The sequence below is a fragment of the Hyperolius riggenbachi genome, chromosome 4, assembly GCF_040937935.1.
Source record: "Hyperolius riggenbachi isolate aHypRig1 chromosome 4, aHypRig1.pri, whole genome shotgun sequence".
NCBI lineage: Eukaryota > Metazoa > Chordata > Amphibia > Anura > Hyperoliidae > Hyperolius > Hyperolius riggenbachi.
In genome coordinates this window covers 234,227,990-234,243,413 of record NC_090649.1, presented here as the reverse complement: position 1 = coordinate 234,243,413, position 15,424 = coordinate 234,227,990, and the positions used below count along the sequence as shown (strand labels likewise).

General features: G+C 44.3%; 1 protein-coding gene across 6 annotated transcripts in view; it reads right to left on the bottom strand.

Moving 5' to 3' along the window:
• The window catches only part of COL19A1 (collagen type XIX alpha 1 chain), a 1,086,226-nt gene that overhangs the window by 233,919 nt on the left and 836,883 nt on the right, over window positions 1-15,424 (bottom strand). For all 6 annotated transcript variants that reach the window (XM_068281448.1, XM_068281450.1, XM_068281452.1 and 3 more), the window contains exon 44: window positions 5,996-6,040. In XM_068281448.1, the coding sequence (XP_068137549.1) occupies window positions 5,996-6,040 (45 nt within the window). The remainder of the gene's footprint in view (window positions 1-5,995; window positions 6,041-15,424) is intronic.

Genomic DNA, 15,424 nt, shown 5'->3' with positions numbered 1-15,424 from the left:
AAGATTCTCTTGGTGCTCTTGGATAAATGACTGCCACACTGTTTCATTAGTTTTCAGTAGTGTTTGCTGCTTCAGCTAACTATAAACACCAGTGAAATAAGAGGCAGCTGAATACACAGCAACCCTACAGTACTGCAACTGTACACCTGCACTTCATAGAAAATGTTCCTGTAGGAATCATGACAGAAGCACCTCTGACACCAATATGAAGCTCTAGAGTACAATTACAACACTGGTCAGTTCCTGAGTGTGTTGTTACATGTCACCTCACCAGCATGTATAATTAGTAGCCCCTGAAGAAATTAGTGAACAATAATGAGATGACTAATAGGGGGTCACACTGATAGTGTTTTTTCTCTCTTTTGCACCTTTTTATGGTGTTATATCAGCAGTGGGCAGAGCAATTCAGGCATCTCTCTTTCTGAGCCACTTTACACTCTCCCTCTCTCTTACACACACACACACACACACACACACACACACGCACGCACGCACGCACGCACACACACACACACACACACACACACACACACACACACACACACACACACACACACACACACACACTGCTATTAAGCCTTTGTTTCTCTCTGTCCCACTTTCCTCTTTCCTCTACACTACTTTCCTCTACACTACTTCGATCAAAGTCCCCCCTCCCCCCTCGGTAATGCTTTGCTCTCTTTTTGTTCCACCCTCTCACGTTCTCTATGTGTTCCCCTTTGTTTTTTATACTTTCTTCTTTCTCTTTAGGTACTCAATTCAGAAAGTTAGGAGGATTGAAAATTTGAGACATGATTGGAGAGGGAGGCAACCAAAGGGGATTGGAAAGATAAGACTTGTTTGGAGATGGAGGGAGCACATTAGGATTTAAAAGTGAGTCACTTTTGAGGGGGGAGGGGGATTGGAAACCCAATGATATAGTATGAGCTGAATGAAGGCTGAAATTGAGTACACAGATAACTGGCTGTGACTAAAGTCTAACTTCACCAACAGCACACTAATTTCAGGTGTGTCATTCAGATGCTGCTAAAGCCAAAAAGATCATCAGATTAGCCAGGCTACTGCCAGTTTACTGTTTAAAGAAAAATAAAGATATTAGCTTTCATATGACCTCACTACAGACTTACTTTAACACATTTTCCACAGCATTGGTTTAGGCAGAGCCTGGAATTCAGCTTTAAAACTGAGCTAAAGTATTCCAACTGAAGGTAGTGTGTAAGTACAATATTTATAAAATAATTTAACTCACAGTTTACAACTCTAAAGATCAAAGCTCATAGGAGTTCTGAAGGAAGTACAACAGTGAGTATGTTGCTAGGGCAATGTCTTCTCAATCAGATGGACATTATTATAGGTGAGATAGTCTTTCCTCTGTGCCCATAGCGCTGAATAACCATTTACTGCAGCATATTATAAACTTTTTTTTTTATGATTGTAGAAAGACTAGCAAATCTGTTACTTTTCACAGATCATGAAGTGAGACTGTTTTTAATTTTTTTTTATGTGACTTCAAGCTCTGTAAGTTCTTTAGAGTGATCATTAATCTGTCTGTGGTTTGACTCACAAAGTCTCCTCGTTTCTGCAGAGAGTTCTGAGGGATTTGAGGGATGAGTTTTTATATGCAGCAATGGGATTGCTTAATATAGCTTTCATTTCTTGATAATTAACTCAACGGGGACGCTGGGACACTGAGGTATTGTTGTACGCCTTTTTTCTTAATGCATGCATGGGATTCCTTTAACTTCTTGGAAAACCCATTTTCAAAGAACTTTTTTTTATTCGGTAAAAGAAGAAAATAGGTCAAGGGTCTAACTGTTATTATAAGTTACAATATAAATTGTACTGCAGCTAAGGCCAAGGGAACCGTAACACTATGCTAGAAAGCAGACCATTATCCATTCTAATCTGGGAAATTAGATTTCTGCAGAAAAAAAAAAAAAATCTACATCGACTACTTCAGGTTCCGGGGTTTTTAATACTCAGCTACTCTATTATAGTACCACACAGGGGCGTAACTATAGGCCACGCCACGCCCCTTCCCCTTTATATGGCCTGCTGCTCCCAAGGCAATGCTGCAAGCATGTTCCCATATTGCTGGGTGATTTTAAACGTAGGTTAGGGTGGGGACCCCGAGAGAAGGCTGCACGAGCCGTCCCTGCTACTGAACTGATGTCTCTCTCAATAAGACAAGGATAAGGTCCCCTAATATGTTAATAATGTGTGATGCATAGATTTGCTTCCATTATTTGTATTGTGAGATGCATTCGTTCTAATGCACCTGTTCTACTGCAATGAGCACAGTTGTGCCTTTAAGAGGCTAGTTAGCCCTATGCAATGTCAGGTGCATCTTGGTTAGATGCGCGACCATTTTCATTTCTTTGTTGAATATCATTGTAACTATAGGAGAGCAGCACCTGCGATTGCAGGGGTGCCAGAGCTGTGGTGGGCCCAACTACTAACCTTCCCTTCCTCCTATACAGGGGACTATACTTTAAATCAGGTGTTTTTGTGGCTACACTTGTTATGGGTTGGAAGATCATGATGACCACTTGTTTTACGACCCTTGTGAGGTGGGCTGCAAGGCAGTGGAGGGCTCCAAGGAGAGTCAAGGGAAAGGGTGTGAACATTGGGGGGGCCATCAAAGTTTCACTGAAGGCCCCATGAATTGTAGTTATGCCACTGGTACCACAGATAGTCAATGGCTAAAGATCATCAATGAGATAAAAATAATTTAGACTTGCATGCAAATTTTATGCAAACTGAATAGAGTTTAGCCATTCAGATGCACTTCCTGTTGAGTCTGATCGTCCCACTTTCACATTGCATACAAGTTACGCCTGTATCACAGACAAGCATTACTGGATCAAACACTGAGGGATCTGTCACCGAAGAAGTTAATTTGGGTGCCGGCAGTGCTTTTATAAAATGGGCACTGTATAGACTGCAATGTTAATTATGGCTATAGCAGAGCCTGGGGGGTAATTTGACGACATAACAGGACTTGATAAATATTATTATTAGGCTTCATGGATATCAACAGAGGTTGTTTTTTAGCTGTGAATGTGGTGCTGATATCAGCAGACATGCAGTGAGAAGGGGTCGGTTAGGGTAAAGCACTGCTAGAAGGAGGGTTCAAGTGAGAATAGGGTAAGGTTTAGCGATAGTAAAATATATGTAAAAATAACTGATTCTTCTATCGTAGTACCCATTGCTCAATATTAGAATATTGGTAATTTTACTGATTTTCTACCCGCGGATTCTCCCAGTGCCCAAATGACTGCAGCATTTTTTGACTATCAGAGAATAATTCAAGTTTCTCTTCATAAAGAGGGTATTTAATTTACCCTTGATATCAGGTTTAATAATTTATTCTGCCGACAGACCAGACGTAAACAGGCAGGGTTTGGTAGCTCAGCATCAGACAATATAAATGCAAATGCAGTATAAACACAGCAACAGACAAACCACTTCTTTTTATTAAAAGCTGGCTGTAGCTCAAATGGCTTTGGAAGTTCACAATAAGATCCCTTTCCACCATAAATATGAAAATATATCAGGCATACATCAAAGGATTAAGGGAATAAAATACTCTATAGGGGGTACTAGCTTCCTGATTAATTATGTGTATGTGTGCTCAGTTGACATTAAGAAGCTTTTAAACATATAAACAACACATATTCAGGGATCTTCTGCTCCCTGAGGTCAACAAAATATCAAAGCAGCTTGGGGTGACTCAAAACTACTAGGAAGGTATAGGGGACTAAACGAGACTGAAAAGTCCTCCTACTAAAAAGCCAATGGTTAGTGTAGTTTGCCTTCCTAAAACAGAAGGTATTTGAGAGATTTCGGCTTTAAGTGAATGACTGTGGTCTCTACTGAATATGCAAATTATCTCTTTATGACCTTGAAGCCAGGCTTACATTCAGAACCGCCCATAGTTGCACGCGGTATTACTGATGAATGCTGTGACCAAGGGCCAACTTCTTCAAGAGCAATTAGTGAATCATCTACTGTGATGGCGCTGCCCATGTACAGGTATAGGAAGAAGGGTATATTGGAGTGTAAATATAAGTACACATACAATGATATTCTCAATAGACGGAGAGATGCATTGCAGGGCTGTGGAGTCGGTACAAAAATCTTCCAACTCCGACTCCTCAGTTTATGAAACCACCAACTCCGACTCCAGGTACCCAAAATGGCTCTGACTCCTCAACTCCGACTCCTTAGTCTAATACTTACCCGGGCTGTAGATTTTGTACAAAAATCATTTGACTCCTCAGTTTATGAAATCTCCGACTCCACAGCCCTGATGCATTGTTGTCCAGGCAGTTTTAGTAGCACAGGGATACTCAAAATGCCTGGGCAATGATGCACTATTCCTCCTATAAAGGTACTTGTATTTTTACTTCAGCAAACTTGTATAATAAAAAAAAAGCTCAACCATAAGCTCTTTCCTTCAGTGTAAAGGGGAACTAAAATCCCATAAAATTGCTGCCCTTCACCAATGTTAACTGTATGTCAGTAGTACACAGAGAGGGATTTTGTGACCTAAGGAAATTACCTTAGTAGCTTTAACCTTCAGTCTGTGCTTATATTAATAATAGCATCTATACTATACAATGTATTGAACAAGTCACATTTTAGAGTATGTATTATACTATGCACATAATTTTAGGGTTAGAGTTGCTTTCAACATTTTTGTTGATGAAAATGTGAATTAAAAATATGAGAAGAAGCAATATGATATAGACATAGGGTTGCATGTACATAATTAAATTATCTACTTTTCTGGGGCCCAGTATTCTTTATACGTTGTATAGGTTTAAAGCCAAGAGTAGATATGCCTTCCCCTTTAAATATGCAAGTATCAAATATGTTCAAGTTTGTTCTCTTGGAACCAGTTTTAGGTGACATTCATTGACATAACCTTTTGCATCCCCTTCAGGCATTCTGCATGCAAAGCAGCTAACAAGGCTCCCTAGCACACTGACATTGTAATCATACTTGATCTTGGACATGTCACATAGTTTAGCTGGTTTGATGCATGTATTTCACTCCTCTTTATATTGTATACTTGCTTCCTTTTTCTACAGCTCAGGCCAAGTTGTCAGTGAGATGTGTGCCATTATCCAGCAGCATTTTGGATGCAGTCCATCCACTGACATGAATATTTAACATTCTTACGCTACCATAGTCAGCTTAAAGGTACGAGCAGTTCAAGTTTGTTGCTGTTACAGAATATAAAAGCCTAGTAAAAATATGTACCGTTTCCTATTGTTTGCATTTGTATAAATGACAGAAAATGGCATAAACGTATAATTAATAAACAAAACACAGTCTTCAAACTCATTATATAAACTAGTAGCAAAGTACTATTATCACCTAGGCATACATCACTTGCACAGAAATAAGTAAATTAATATTGTAATAATTACAACAATAGAGAACCACAGGCAAAAGCCTTTAAAACCCATTTATATAGTTTTACTGGCTAAGCTGCTTGGAAGAGGCAGAGAAGTATACAATTATACTTTATTCCAAATTATCCACTTTTCATTATGTACTACTGGGGGCAATGCATTTTTAAACTACTGCCTTCGGAGCTTGAAAAATGGATTATGCACGGTAAAAATCCTTGACTTCGGTGACAGGAAAGGGGTTAAGTCGCAGGCAGTTAATGCAAACTTTGTGTTGATGCATAGTGGCTATAATAAATAGCTACTTTGTGCACTGTGTTAATTGTGTAGCTAAGTCCTATTAACATGCAGCACAGGCGTAAACATATGGTGAGTGTCCCCAGAGCCTACTCCATAATGCTGGAAGAAATATGTCTCTATTTCACTGGGATTCTCAAGTCTCAAATCACCTATTCTCTGTACCTTGGGGAAGAAAAGCTACCAAATTGAGATCAGCAATGACAGCTCTCAAAGCTTTGAAATGTCTGGTTCTCGTGAATATTCTATAGCAAAACAGATTTAATATGCATACTTACAGGTTCCCCTGGAATTCCCGGTGGACCTGGGGCCCCATTCCTCCCCTGTTAAAATGAAGAAAGATGTTTTAATCAGATTGTGTTACTCAACATAACACAGATTGCATTGGTTGCAGACGGCATTCTTTATGGAACTATCTCCGTGAGAATAAACTGCATTAGGTCGCGTGTTATGTTAAAATAAAAAATGGCTAGTCCATCACATTTCCCTTATAATCAGGCTAGTGAGACTTTTATGAAGAATTATGGAGGAGCTGCTGTGTAGTGTTCAGGAACATGTAAATTCTCTATGAATAATATGCCCGAATTTCCTTTGACATAATTGGCACTGTGTCTGTTGGTTCGCTAGCACCAAATAATGTAAATCGATTTTAGAACACTCATCTTAAATCTTTGTTTAGTAAATGTTTGACTGCTGTGCAGTGCGCAGTCCATAAATTCCATAGACACTTTACGGCATGCATCCCGTGCAGATGCTCATCTTGCTTTTAGCCAGCACCAGTTACAATCCAACGTTTGTAACAATTTCAGTGCAGGTTGTCAAAAGGAAATTCTATGCTCATTAGCCCTGTAGCAGCCAATTAATTTAGAGGCTTGCAAGTGATCCAGGACAATTTTATTTTAGGATGTTTTTTTATTTTTCATTTTTTACATTTCCCTGCTTCTAATTAGTACTGTTCTAATGAGTATTTATAGTTACTTATCACTAGGGGCAGTGTGAGACAATAACAGAGGACTTCTGCTTTCAGTTCTTATATTCTCTGCTAGTAGAGAGAGATCAAAACATTCTAATATTTACAGCGCAACAAGTTCTGCCGACTGAGGTCAGAAGCAGTGCACTCTCAAACGAGATAACTCTATTGAAGATGCTAATTGGTTAAACAATAGTCATAATTATATATCAGCGCTGTGCAAGTGTTTTTGTGTTTGATTATTAATAAAAAGTATTCCATTTTAACCCGCAGGCAGCTCCATCACCCTAAACAAAACATGGACTTTTTTTTCCATCTGGTGCACTGTGGTTCCACTGAAATTAATTATACTAGCTACAGGACATTTACCAAGTACTGCATTGTATCATACTCTTTTGAATGGGTCCATATAAAGCAGTAGTAATATCCTGTGTGCAGAACTCTGTGTGCGTTGCCAAGGGCTGTGCACCACTCACAACTTACTCAGTATGCCCAGTACCTTAAAAAAGGAATTAACAATTTACTGGGTCACTTGATCTCGGTTTGATGTACATACTCTATGGCAAGTAGACACAGATAAAATATGTTGATTAATTTGTTTAGAAGCACAAACAGTTGGCATATAGCAGAAACAGAAATTCTATTTTTTTTGTAATGTAATAACTGGAAAACTGCTGTTATTTTATTATTTTCTAACCATCGGCTATGACATCCATGGGATGTGACTTGTAATGACCCATGCACAGCCAAAACATAGAATAAAAACAATCTACTTTTTCGACTTATTAATGATGTAGCCTTTGGACAGCACTCATGTTTATCCTAGAGATGATGAAATGTATTTAAGGTTGATTTTTCCAGCTACAGCTGTCTGCATTTTTTATATACATTCTGTCATACTTTCTGCAATGTTATCTTAAATTACCTTTGATATTCCCCCTACTAGTTCCAGAGAAGAGCTTTAGGCAGATGCTTCAGAATTCCTCATTTACCAGCAGTCTATCTTTAACTCCCTGATGCATGACAATGCCACTTTGTGGCATTGTAAATATTATGCCATGGTTTATAACTATTGTATACTGGTATAATAGTTTTATAACTATTGTATACTACCCAGCTGTTCAATCCTAGTATGAAATTTGCTATAATAAAAAGGCTCATTTCCCAAAGGATTTTGCAGGAAAAAAATGTGGGGTTGAAATTCTACTTTTTGCAATATTTAATTCAGTGAAATGAGAGGGAGTATGATTCTCACTTTTTAAAGTAAAAATCTAACTTCAATGAAAATTGCTAGAATGGTGCAAGTTTGTTAAGACAGTGTTAGCACGGGCGGTTCAGTCATGACGCTGCCTGAACAACTTGTGCCAGGTTGCGCCTTCCAGAGGTGGGCATCCTGCCCACCTCCTCCCTCTGCGGCCGCCGCTCGATTACCTTCTCAAGTCGGCAGCCCCCTCCTCCAGCATAGTCCCTAGTCCATCTTGCTAGACCTCAGATCAGCAGTGACCTGGCCGCAGGCAGTGAAGAGACGCAAGAGCGGTTCCCATGGCTACCTATACTGGGGGAACCTATACCTGGCTACCTATACTGGCTCATCTATACCTGGCTTCCTATACAGGAGGCTATGTACCTACCTGTACTGAGGGTGTTTTTTTTTTGTCACACCATGGGCGCATAAAGGATTACGATTGCGTGTAAACGAAGGTTTGCGCACAATAACGTGTGCGTTTCACGCAAACCTTCATTTATCACACGGAGTAACCCTTTACGCGTGCAAACCTTCATGTGCGGCAGATCGCATGATAACTGATAGCAGTTATGCTTTAGTGAATCAAGTCCCATGGCTATAATGTGTGGTGCAAATTGTCGGGTGTTGTGCAAGCATTCCAAATGGGGGGGGGGGGGGGGCACACCCTAACAAGTTCGCCTCAGGCAGCAAAAAGGCTAGAGCTGGCACTGTGCGTAAGCTACTGTTATAGATAGCACACAGGTTTCCCTGCCTCAAGATTCATTATATATTATATCTTCAATTGAGTTCCTTAACCCTCCTGGCGGTATATTAAAAACCGCCAGGGGGCAGCGCAGCCGTTTTTTTGCTTTATTTTTTTTTTAAATCATGTAGCGAGCCTAGGGCTCGCTACATGATAGCCGCTGCTCAGCGGCATCCCCCCAGCCCCGCCGATCGCCTCCGGCGATAGGCGATCAGGAAATCCCGTTCAAAGAACGGGATTTCCTGGAGGGCTTCCCTCGTTGCCATGGCGACGGGGCTGGATGACGTCACCGACGTCATGGACGTCGTGACGTCTAAGGGAGTCCCGATCCACCCCTTGCCGCTGCCTGGCGCTGATTGGCCAGGCAGCGCAGGGGTCTGGGGGGGGGGGGGCTGTGTTGCGTTGCGGATAGCGGCGATCGAGCGCGGGGCGGCGGCGATCGAAGTGCTGATGCAGCTAGCAAAGTGCTAGCTGCGTTCAGCAAAAAAAAAATAATTATTCAAATCGGCCCAGCAGGGCCTGAGAAAACCTCCTGCGCGGCTTACCCCGAACTATTCGGGGTTACCGCCAGGAAGGTTAAAGCAGCAGTTTAGCTCTTTAAGTCCATTTGGTCTATCTGTAAGGAAACTCCTCTAAAGGTCGCTATACTCCTGTTGATCTGCCGCCAGATTGACCTTCAGATAGAGTCCATGTCTGATTGAATCTGTGTGGGTAAGGATCTATATTGGTAAGGCCTGCCCACACACTGCAGACAGATTTCCATATAACCATTGAGCAGAGCAATTAGCCCATGAATCCAGCCTTTTAGAAAAAAAACAGAAGCCCAGTCTGGCACACAACATTACTTCCTCACTGCAAATTCATAGGGAGCAGAAATCATTTTATCACCTTGCATCACTTAATTGCAAGCTGATTCTAAAACTAGGGATGCACACCGAATTGCACGGAATTCAGATTTCCACAATTCCGATCAGAAATTGGCAATTCCGTTCCGTCGCATTGGAACGGAATTGCTATAGCGCTAATTGGTAATTCTGGAATTGATATTCAGAATTCCATTGGAATTTTTCAGCCAATCAGAAGGAAGACCCTAGACAGAAGCTTGAAAGTGAAACCAACAGGATTTCTGCATGAAAATCGGAATTTATGCACCAATTAGATTCTTAACAAAAACCAACTAATCCTACATTAGCAACCAGCTCCCAAGCTACCTATCATCAGCTATCCCACCCATTTTGTATATAAGAGAGGTGTGCAGTCACGAAGCTTGTGGGTTTCAGTCTGGTGTTGGAGAGAGAGGAGAGACAGACCCATATTAGTTGTTTCAACATAAAACAATAGTCTTTTTAAAGACTGTATATAAACCAAAAGTCTTTTTAAAGACTGTGTGAGAGAGTTAGATTTTCTTTATTTCACCCCCTTACTTTGTTATCTCTTCTGTTGCTCATACCCCTTCCCCAATAAAGTTTGTGGCCCCAAAACAATAGAGCGAGAGCAGCAGCAATTTCCTGCTACTCCTAATAGAAAATGGAGTGATAGTGGTGTTGGTGGATCACGTGAAGTACGTGATCAGGTTGAGGGTGGCAGCTGCAGCAGGAAGCACTACCCCCTGGTCAGCGATGTCTTCCATGTGGTCGCACGCAGAAACATTTTAACAGAGCAGCAGGCGAAGAGAGTTGTTGATTATTTAGATCAGGAACCCTCTACCCAGTCTGAGGGACTTGAAGCTAGTTGCAACAGCACCAGAATTTAACAGAATTCAACAGCAATTCTGCAGAATTCAGCATTACACCAAGGTAACTTCCTCAATCCTTTAGCCTCACCTGCATTCCTGATCCCTATCCAAACCTACACACATTTCTTCCTCTCTCCTACTCCATGCATCTTCCACCATTCTCTACACTTCTACCTCAGTCCAAACCACTGCCAGCCTCTTCACCACACAACATAATGTACCCCTTCCCTCCTGCCCTTTCCCTGGCTCACCCACACTTCACCCACCATATTCCTCCTAACCCTTTACCACCCCTCCACCACTACCACATGCTATTCCTCCACCTGCTTCTCCAGCTGGTCCCAGTACTTTCTCCCTCCATCCCCTACCCACCCATCCCTAGATCCCCACTGGTCCCTAAACTCCCAGTCACCCCCCTTCCAGCCCCACCACACTCCTCTTGCATCCTCAGACCACACCATAATAATCTCATTCCCGTCCATACAACCCCCAGGCACTCTCTCCCTCTGTTTTGTGGTCTCTGGAATGCCAGATCTGTCCGCAACAAGCTCACATCCATCCATGAGCTCTTCCTCTCCAAATCCCTCACCTTCCTTGCCCTCACAGAGACATGGCTCACCCTCTCTGACTGTACCGCAGCCGCTGCTCTCTCCTATGGGGGACTGCACCTCAGTCACACCCCCAGACCTGACAACAGGTCTGGAGGAGTGGGTCTGCTTCTTTCTGCATCCTGCACCTTCCGGGTCCTATCACCACCCCCTTCCCTGCACTTCTCATCCTATGAGGCCCATGCAATCCGCCTGTACCAACCTCTCCCAGCCATCATTGCGGTCCTATATCACCCCCCCCCCATCTGCTCCAAGTTCACTCTTCCTGGACAACCTGGCCTCCTGGCTCCCCCACATCCTGTCATCTGACCTCCCCACCATCATATTCGGGGATTTCAACTTACCTATCGATGAGCCTATCTCCACTGCTGCCAAGCAGCTACTCTCCCTCACCAAATCCATTGGTCTCTCTCAGCACACAAATTCCCCCACCCACTGTGCTGGTCATACTCTTGACCTCATATTCTCGAAGTCCACCTCCCTCAGTAACCTGGACATTGCACCTTTCCCTATCTTCGACCATCACCTCCTCACCTTCACCATCTCCCCATCAACAACATCTCTCCCCACCCCTCAGCCTGGTCGATGGCAGAGAGACCTCCGTAATCTCAGCCCAAATGTCCTAGCAAGTCTCCTTCTCTCCCTCTTCTCCCTCTCCTCCCACCTACCCACCCTAACATGCCCCAATGAAGCGGCTGCACAATATAACCTTGCCCTCTCATCTGCTTTGGATCAAGCTGCCTGCTCAATCTTCCGCCCTAACAACAAGCCCCCCAACCCCCAACCTTGGCACAACACCCACACACGTAACCTCATAAAAGAAACTAGAGCAGTCGAATGGAAATGGAGGAAATCACGTCTCAATTCTGACTTCCTAGATTACAAGGCCAAACTGTTACTCTTCCACACTGCCCTCTCTGAGGCTAAACAAAGGTACTTTGCATCACTGATTGGAACCCAAGCTTCCAACCCTCGACAGCTTTTTGCTACCTTTAACTCCCTCCTCAACCCCACTCCTCCTCCTCCCAGCTCCTCCCTCTCAGCCAACGACTTTGTCAACCACTTCACCACCAAAATTGCAACAATACGCAATTAAATTTCCCTCCTCCATCCCTCCCTTCCCAACGCCTCTCAGGTGGTCCCCTTGCCTTCCCTCCCAGCTGCTCCCCTGTCTCATCCACCCCTCACCTCTTTTGCTCCTGCCACTATTGATGAAGTCAGCCTGCTGCTAGCGGCTTCCCCCCTCCTCCTCCCCCTGTGATCCTGTACCCACAAATACTCTTTGTCCCCACTTCCCTGACCTGGCTCCAGTCCTCACCTCCTTGTTCAATCTTTCCCTTTCCACAGGCACCTTCACCAAAGCATTCAAACAGGCCACTGTACTTCCCCTGCTGAAAAAACCATCACTTGACCCAACCCTACCCTCAAACTACCGCCCAATCTCCCTCCTTCCCTATGCTTCTAAACTCCTCGAACGCCTAGTCCACCAACGCATTACCCAATACATCAACACCAATAACCTACTTGACCCCCTACAGTCTAGATTCCGACCTGCACACTCAACTGAAACTGCCCTCACCAAGGTGGTCAACGACCTTACCCTTGCCAGGGCCAAAGGCAGTTATTCCATCCTGCTCCTTCTTGATCTCTCCGCAGCATTTGACACTGTTGACCAACCCCTCCTCCTCCAATCACTACAGTCCGTGGGCATCCATGGTCTTGCCTTGACTTGGATCTCCTCCTACCTATCAAATCGCTCCTTCACAACTTCCTTCAATGGCTCCTCCTCAATCCCTGCCCCCAGAGCAGGGACAAGGTCCTCTAGCACCCAAGGCTGAGACACCAAAGTGCGCCCCTCTATCCCTCCCACCCCAGCCATTGCTATTAGACTAAGAGGGCCACAGGGCCCACAACCTCCCCAACACCTTAATATCTAGTTATCTGGCTTGCAGTCACTGCTATGTATCCCCTTTTCTTATTTCTTTCTGCTTCATACACAATTTGGAATGACAACTGAATGAATTGTGCGCCCCCTCCTACACTGTGCCCTGAGGCTGGAGCCTCTCCAGCCTATGCCTCGGCCCGGCACTGCCTGCCCCCCTCTCAGTTGGGGTCCCACAGGGCTCTGTTCTGGGCCCCCTTCTTTTCTCCATATACACTTCCTCAATTGGCAAGCTTATCTCCTCCCTGGGCTTCAAATATCACCTTTATGCCGATGACACTCAGATTTACCTCCATACCCCCGATCTCTCATCCACCACCATAAATAAGGTCTCCACGTGTCTCTCAGCAATTCCCTCCTGGATGTCTGTTAGGTTCCTGAAACTTAACCTAGACAAAACTGAGCTCCTGATATTTCCACCTCATGCTGCTGCACCCCTCCCAGATTTCCACCTGACAATCGATAACACAACCATTCACCCTACCTCTCAGGCCCACTGTCAGGGTGTCACCTTGGACTCTGAACTCTCCTTCATCCCACACATCAAAAACATCACCAGAGCCTGCAATTTCCACCTCCGTAATATCTCCAAGATCCGCCCCTTCTTAACTTCAGACACGACCAAACTGCTCATCCATGACCTCATCATCTCCCGCCTTGAATACTGTAACTCCCTCCTTTCTGGCCTCCCCTTGAAACACACTGCCCCCCAGCAATCAGTGATGAACGCGGCTGCAAGACTCATCCATTCTTCGCACCGCTCCGCATCCACATCTCCCCTTTGTGAATCCCTGCACTGGCTCCCTATCCGTTTCAGGATAACTTTCAAGATTCTATGCCTGGTGTATAAATCTGTGCACAAAACCTGCCCTACCTAAATCTCGGAGCTTGTTCACAGGTATACACCAGGTCGCCCCCTCCTATCCTCCAACGACCTTCGCCTCACCACCCCACGCATTTCACACTCCCATGCCCGCCTGCAGGATTTCTCAAGAGCTGCCCCCACCCTCTGGAACACCCTTCCACCACCCATCAGACTTGCTCCCTCTTTCAGCACATTCAAGCAAGCCCTCAAAACCCACCTCTTTATGATGGCCTACCCACCTCCTACCACACAGTAACTCTCTACTGAATATTTAACAGCCCCACCTAGTGTTTCCACCCCACCCTTTAGATTGTAAGCCTCTGTCAGGGTCCTCCATTCCCTAGTGTAATCTACAGGATCATGTGCTCCTGTCCTATGACAGCCTGTACTTGTATTACTGGACCTACCTAACCAGCCCATATTGCATGATCATGTATTTTGTACAATTTGCATGTATAACTTTGTTCTATGTTGTATAACCTTGTTATGTCTGTCATCCTTGTATCATTGTATTTATTTATTGTCCAGTGCTGCGTAATATGTTGACGCTTTATAAATAAAATAAATAATAATAATAATAATAGTGGCCGCCAGGTTTCTCATGACCAGAACCCAACCGCAGCTGCTTCTCTTGATGAGGTTGCTTCCTCCCAGTACTCTCCTCCAGAAGTAAAGCACACCTACGTCGATGAGAGAGATGTGCAAAAGGATTAGGAGGAGTCATTGGAGGAGACCATGGGACCAAGCTCCCAAGAAGTGGTGGGTCCTGTGGTAACAGAAATGGCCTCTGTGTTTTCTTCATCCAGTGTCACCAGTCAACATCACCACCAGTCAAATACAGAGGTGTTTAGTGGCCAGGTGGAGGGTCCAGAAGAGTCACTTATGGGTTCCAATGATTTGGTTGAACTGGATGATATTTTGGATGATGAGGCGGCTGATCCAACATGGTTGCCATCTGATGGGTTAGGCACTAGCAGGCATGAGCAGCATGGAGAAACAGAGCAGACGGTTGGCCAGCAGCCTGCAAGTGCTTTCCCGTCTGTCAGTACCCACCAGTCCAAATCTGAGCATGGATGTGCTAGAACAGGTCGCACCACTCGCACCACTGCTCCACGTGCACGCACGTCCCCATCATGGAATTATTTTACTGTTCTGGAAGAGGATGAATCCAGGGCAGTCTGTTCTGTGTGCCGTAAATGGGTGAGCAGAGGCAAATTGGGCACCGGGTTCGGCACTTCAGGGCTGCTAAGCTATCTGCGTAACCACCACAGAGGGGAGTTCGAATATGTAAAAAATTACAATAAGATGGGTGGAGGAAAAGCAGCAGCAACAGGCCCCTCCTCTTCTTTTTCTACTCGTCCTGTCCTAATCCAACCTGCTCAGTCCCATTCCAGTTCAAATCCCTCTGCATGCCAGGCTGGAAGAGGACTCCAGACCTCGGCAAGCACCTCATCATCACCCTTGTTGGTTTCCTCTGAGTCACCAGTGTTCCAGCGTCAGGCCTCTGTGCCAGAAATGTTGCAGAGGAGGCGGATGCTCCCTGCAAGTGCTCCGTTTGTTGTTAAAAATAATGCGCTCCTGGCAAGGATGTTGGGCCAA